This window comes from Colobus angolensis, unplaced genomic scaffold (assembly GCF_000951035.1).
Source record: "Colobus angolensis palliatus isolate OR3802 unplaced genomic scaffold, Cang.pa_1.0 Scaffold34, whole genome shotgun sequence".
NCBI lineage: Eukaryota > Metazoa > Chordata > Mammalia > Primates > Cercopithecidae > Colobus > Colobus angolensis.
Genome location: NW_012116710.1, coordinates 7,198,843 through 7,205,102, shown reverse-complemented (window position 1 = coordinate 7,205,102; position 6,260 = coordinate 7,198,843). Strand labels below are relative to the sequence as shown.

Sequence of the window (6,260 nt, the reverse complement as noted above, 5' to 3'; positions counted from 1 at the left end):
CTCCTCCGTAGCTCCTGCCACCCTTCAAACCTCAGGTCACGTCCGAGGTCGACACAAGGTACTTTGATGATGAATTCACCGCCCAGTCCATCACAATCACACCCCCCGACCGCTGTGAGTGCCTGGGGCCCCCGCGCTGGTATGCCTGCCCCGGTGGTGGAGGGATGGGGCCTGCTCTTAACCCACTTCTCGAGGACGGCCCTTGAAGGCCCCTGCTTCATGTCTGGGAGGTTTCCCCAAGGTCTGCTCTCAGGTCCTTTTGCTGTTGGTCCTCTTTGGACCTGGTGAGGCCACCGGGAGCCATTGGCTGCGGCACATTCTGGAGCTCAGTGGGGGGATTCAGGGCAGGAGACAGCCAGGTCCGTGAGGCTGGCTGGGGTCGCTGCTTTACAGCTGTGTTGAGTTCTCACTCTGAACCCAGCCCCGGTGCTGGGCTATGCTGGGGACACAGCATTGATCGAGCCAGCCCTGGGCCCTGCCCTGGAAAGCTCCCAGCCCAGGTAGGGTGGATGGCCTGGAGTGATCAGGGCTAGGCTGTGGGAGCCCAGGGACTAGGGAATCCCAGAGGGAATAGCTGACATGGCCTGCAGTTAAGGAGGGCTTTCTGGAGGAGGAAGCAAACACGTCAGCTGGCCAGAGGAATGGCATGTGGGATGCCAGCAATGGGAGAAGCATGGCACAGCCAAGGACAGGCAGCAGCCGGGAAGAAGAGAGGGCATGGGGCTGGAGTGCAAGGGTCTGGGGGCCACTGGGAGGGGTGGGGACTGCTTGCATGGAGGGAACCAACCAGGGAAGGGTTTCGTACAGAGAGGGACAGGGTTAAAGAAGGCCTTTGGAAAGCCGCCCCCCCTGGCTGCCTGTGGAGAATGGATGGGAGGGTGCGAGAGGCAGACCAGGACAGGGCTCTGAGCTGGACCCTGGCATGGTGGTGTATGGAACAGAGATAAAGTGGGAGGCTCAGAAGGCCCTGCCAGCTGTGGGGCACATGGGCACAGGAAACTCCCAGAGGAGGCTGCCCGAGGCTCAGGTTTGGGGAGTGGAGCCGTGGCTGAGGGGCTCCATTGCGGAGGGAGGTTTCTGGGCCTTTCCTGTCTGTCCTGTGAGCAGCCCCCGCCAGCTGGGGCCATTTCCCCAGGGAGTCTGGGCAGGTGTCCCAGGCCCTCTCCTGACCGGTCCTCCCTATCCACCTCCGCCGCCCGCAGATGACAGCCTGGGCTTACTGGAGCTGGACCAGCGGACCCACTTCCCCCAATTCTCCTACTCGGCCAGCATCCGCGAGTGAGCAGTCCGCCCACGCAGAGGACGCACGCACGCAGCCATCACCGCCGGGTGGTTTTCTCCCCCTAACTTTTTACTTTGCCTTTTTGGTTTGTGTCCCCACCCCCACCTCACCCCCTTTCCAGTTCTTCAGGCCCCTCCCAGATGCACCCCAGCGGTCCCTGCAGACCCTGCAGACCCTGCCTCCAGCCTCACCTTTGTGCCCAGACTCGCTTTTGGGATACTCCACCTCTCACCCAGGCCCGGGCTGTTGGGCAGTTGGAGAGATTCAGGTTTTAATCTACGCAAGCCCCAGTGAGGGGTGAAGCCTGACGCCCGGGGCCTGCCTGAGTTTCTGGCCCGGGTGTCATGCTGGTGGCTGCCTCTGCGCTGCTGCTTCCGGATGAAGGCTGCCTTCTGGTGGGACGCGACACCCGGCAGATAGTGGTGCTGCCTTCCAGGCCCCGTGGCCTAGGCTCGGAGTGGCCAGGCACGGGGTGGTCCAACCCCTCACCTGCTGTCCCCCCATGGGGGCAGAAAAGCAATAATGTCCAGGGGCAGGCAGGGGCCCTTGGGAGCTGCAGGGATGGGGGTTAGGGCTGCTCCCTGGTGAATGGAGCCAGGTCCCAGGATCTGCGCCTTGGGGAACTGGGAGGGGTCGGGCTGGGCGCCGCCTCCTGGTCCTGTCTCCTCTCCACCAAGCTGCCCTCACCCTATGGATTGAGGCAGGAGGAACATTTGGGGGCAAACCTGCCTGCCTCCCAGCCCCGTGCCTTACTAGGGCTTCCTTCCAGCTGGCCTTACCTCCTGCTGGACCCCGGGCCTGGCCTGACCCCATTGGGGGCTGTGGGCTGGGCTCACCCCCTTCTCGGCGGGGGTGGAGGGGCACCAGCCTCGGCTGTTACAATCTTACACCGGACAGTATTGGGCCCCATGGACTTGGTCAGGGAGGGGTGGGGGTGGGCATCTCTGGTAACTATTGGAGTGAGGGGCCTCTGAGAAGGGAGACTCCTAGGCCCCCTCATCCCTCCCTCTCCCCAGGGCCCCATGTTCTGCAGCCTTAAGGTTGAACATGAACGCACTTCCATGTCAGTGCTGTGGGACTCCTGTGCGTGCCTCGGACTGCGTGTGTCGGCGGGATGCAGGCACACGTGGGTGTGTGTGCATGTGTGTTGTGTGTGAGGGCAGCGTGTCCTCCAGTGTGCGTGGTGTGTGGGCTTGGGCCCCATCCCTGGCCCGAGCATTTCATCCTGTGGGAGAGGGGTGCTGACCTAGTGGGAGGGGCCCCGCCTTGATCCATGAGCTGCCCTGCCCATGCCTCCCCTCCCTGCAGCAACACCTCTGGGTGTTTGGAGTTCAGCTTTTGTGGGTTTGCTCTCCCTACCCCATCTCCTGTACTATGCAGTTCATGGCAGGGTGGGGAGGGTGGGTTGGTTCGGGTGGGTGACGTTCTTTTTCCTCTGTGTGCGATGTCGTTATCTGACAGTTCTCCTCCGTCCCTACTGGCCTTTCTCCTCGTCTTCATATTTGTACGGTACAAGCAATAAAGACACTCATTTCAGACCAGGGCCCAGCCTGCACTCACACCGGCCCAGCCACTCTGGGCCTTGCCTTGGTGATGGAGTCGGACCCCTGGGCCCCAGCTTCTCCTGTAGTAGTCGCTCCCTTCAGCAAGGAGGGCGCTGAGCAGGGGCGTGGAGGTGAGAATGAGCTCAGGGTGAGGGCAGCTGGGGTGTGTGCAGGAGCTCAGGCTGGAGAGGGTGGGTGCAGCTGGTGCTGTGGGGCTGAGGGGTATGGGGAGGCTCCCCACTTGTGGGGGTGTGGTGGACAGAGACCACTCCAGGCCCTCAGTGCTGCTTAAGCTAAGAGAGGTGGGGTGGAGGGACGGGTGGAAGATCTGGGTAGTCCAGAATGAGGAGGGTGCCTGTGCTGTCACTGAGTGAGAGGGAGTGGTTCATTCCACAGGGCTGCCGAGCCTTAGAGGGGGGCATTCCTGTCCTGCCCCACCTCCGCATTTATGCTGCCACCCGGAAGCCTTGAGGCCCCCAAATTCCAGTACAGACCCAGTGGTGTGTTCATGGTGGCGTGGCTGCTTCTCCTGGGAGCCCCAGAGCGTTTGGTTGGAACCCCGTTCAGCTTGGGGTCAGCCCTCCGCTAGGCGCTGCCCTTTAGCCTGGCTGTGTCTGGGCCCCTGCACTTCCCATGCTTGAGTCACGTGGCCGCATGGCTGGGCACTGGCCGGATGGCACGCCTCCCCCAGCCAGGGACCAGGGACCAGAGCTTTGGCCTGCCCTGCTGAGCCCTGCTGTGCAGAGGGCCTGGCACAGATGAATTTGAGATTTTGCCACAAGGTGTTAGCACTTCACACCCATTTAGTCTTTGAGATTTTAAGTGAATGTAAGCAGAAAAAGATCCAATTTACAGAAATCAGAGTGAGCTACAGCCAAGACTTGTGTTCGGTTGGGGTTTTTTAATTTGTCTTTCTAAAGTCATGTGGACCTTAATTTAATTACAAAAGTCTGCCCTGGTGGTCATAAGCAGGCAGGCCTATAAAGAAAGGCCTTTTACTCATCCTTCTCATCCCAGCCCTGAGCTGACCCCCGTTGCTGCTCCTCACACCACGGGGACGCAGGTCTCGTAGTGTGGGCACAGGCCTGGCTACCTCATCTTGTTAGTGGCTCTCCTCTTCCACAGGATGGGGGCCCACAGCTGCAGCAACTGGCCCCATAGTTGAGCACATGTGGTTATCCTGTAGAGCTTTTCCCAAGGAGGGTGTTTGAACTTAGAGTCTTAATAAAATCTTACCAAATAAATTTTGAGTAGAATAATCGTCTTTTGCAATGTACATTTTAAAAATTTCACAAGTTCTTTTTTGTATATAAAGAACAGTAGACTGGGCACAATGGTTCATGCCTATAATCCCAGCACTTTCGGAGGCCGAGGCGGGCGGCTCTCTTGAGGCCAGGGGTTCGAGACCAGCCTGGGCAGCATAGGGAGACCCTCATCTCTACAAAAAATACAAAAATTAGCTGGGCATGGTGGTGCATGCCTGTCATCCCAGCTGACTTGGAAGGCTGAGGTGGGAAGATCACTTGAGCCCAGGAGTTTGAGGCTGCAGTGAGCTGTGATTGCCGCACTGCACTCCAGCCTGGGTGGCAGAGCAAGACTCCGTCTCAAAAAAAAAAAAAAAAAAAAAATATGGAGATGGGGTCTTGCTGCATTGCCCAGGCTGGTCTCAAACTCCTGGGTTCAAGCAGTCCTGCCGCCTAAGCCCCCCAAAGTGTGAGCCACTTTGCCTGGTTGCATATTTCATAATTAAAAGACAAAAAGTCTAGAAAAAAAAAAAAAAAGAAGAAAGCGTGTGCCCCCGTGTTGGAACATAAGAACCTGCAGCTGACAATGGGGGCAGTGGGTGGACAGGGCCTGGCTCTCGGTTCTCCCTGCCCAGCTGTTTCCAGATACCCTGGGGGTGGGCCAGGGTGTGGGGAGGGTTGGGTCTGGCCTCTCTCTGAGCCTCAGAGGCTGGGCCCAGCCTGGCATGGGAGGGTTGATGTCCAGGAGCCCCTGGCATCTTTCCTTGGAAGGAAAGGCTAGGGTAGCAGGAACCCCTCGGAGCACACGCCTGAGATCTGTTGACTTTTCCAACAGCTGGAAAACCTCATGCTGGACAAAGACGGCCACATCAAGATCACTGACTTTGGCCTCTGCAAAGAAGGCATCAGTGACGGGGCTACCATGAAAACCTTCTGTGGGACCCCAGAGTACCTGGCGCCTGAGGTGTCTGGGATTTGAGGGGGGTAGGAACATGTGAGGCCAAGGGAAGGGGGAACCCCCAGACCTGTGTGTTTCCAGCCCAGATGCCCTGAGGGCAGGACTGTGATGCCAGCCTCAGGGCCACGGGCCCAGCCTTCATTTCCCCTCCATCCTCAGGTGCTGGAGGACAATGACTATGGCCGGGCCGTGGACTGGTGGGGGCTGGGTGTGGTCATGTACGAGATGATGTGCGGCCGCCTGCCTTTCTACAACCAGGACCACGAGCGCCTCTTTGAGCTCATCCTCATGGAAGAGATCCGCTTCCCGCGCACGCTCAGCCCCGAGGCCAAGTCCCTGCTTGCCGGGCTGCTTAAGAAGGACCCCAAGCAGAGGTGAGGGCTGGCGTCGGCCCCGTCCAGTCCAGTCCAGCCCAGCGCCACCTGCTGCCACTGTCCCTGCGGCCTGGAGGGGGCAGCGTCCACAAGGGCGCTCGCTTTTGGGGTCGCAGTGTGTGTTGTCCCCACATAGCCCCTGAAAATGTCCACAGTGGCACTTAGGGAGTGCTCCCCTCAGGGCAGGCCCATCCTTGACACTGCCTTATGGGGGACACTTTTATGGGGACACTGAGGAACAAGGCATCCCTAGGCCTGGCTGGGGCCGCCAAACCATATGTGGCAGAGCCAGGATAGGAACCGAGCCTGTCCTGCTGACTCCCTTTCTGGACTCAGGGTGAGGCCAGGCTGTGAGGACACATGGGTCCAGGTTGCTGACTCCCTGACTTGGACCCTGGGCAAGTGAGCTCCCTCCCTGAGCCTCGGCTTCCTCCTGTGAAGTGGTGGTTTGTAGTCAAGACAGAATCATTAAAGGCCATACAGGGCTTGCCTGTGCCGAAAGCCTGTCTCCCCGAACCCAGCTGCTCTGGGAGGCAGGTGCTGACGGCCGTCTCTGCCCAGGCTTGGTGGGGGGCCCAGCGATGCCAAGGAGGTCATGGAGCACAGGTTCTTCCTCAGCATCAACTGGCAGGACGTGATCCAGAAGAAGGTGAGCCCCCACTGCCCGCCCCAGCCGGACCCTGAGGGGCCTGGCCCACTCGTGGTGACCTTGGTTGATGCCTCCTGGCCTCAGGGTCCCTGAGCGTGAGCTCCTCTCCTCCGTAGCTCCTGCCACCCTTCAAACCTCAGGTCACGTCCGAGGTCGACACAAGGTACTTTGATGATGAATTCACCGCCCAGTCCATCACAATCACACCC

At 59.6% G+C, this 6,260-nt stretch overlaps 1 protein-coding gene and 1 long non-coding RNA gene across 2 annotated transcripts in view; both read left to right on the top strand.

Moving 5' to 3' along the window:
• AKT2 (v-akt murine thymoma viral oncogene homolog 2) overlaps positions 1 to 6,254 on the top strand; it is a gene marked incomplete at its 3' end in the record, with an annotated part of 48,399 nt that extends 42,145 nt beyond the window's left edge. The window contains exons 10-13 of the mRNA XM_011952466.1: positions 4,906 to 5,034; positions 5,188 to 5,402; positions 5,964 to 6,051; positions 6,168 to 6,254. Coding sequence (XP_011807856.1) covers positions 4,906 to 5,034; positions 5,188 to 5,402; positions 5,964 to 6,051; positions 6,168 to 6,254 — 519 coding nt within the window. The remainder of the gene's footprint in view (positions 1 to 4,905; positions 5,035 to 5,187; positions 5,403 to 5,963; positions 6,052 to 6,167) is intronic.
• Positions 8 to 4,071, top strand: LOC105519177. The gene is made up of 2 exons (XR_001002934.1): positions 8 to 114; positions 1,203 to 4,071. It is a non-coding gene; the product is annotated as an uncharacterized LOC105519177 (long non-coding RNA).
• Positions 6,255 to 6,260: the final 6 nt, after the last annotated feature.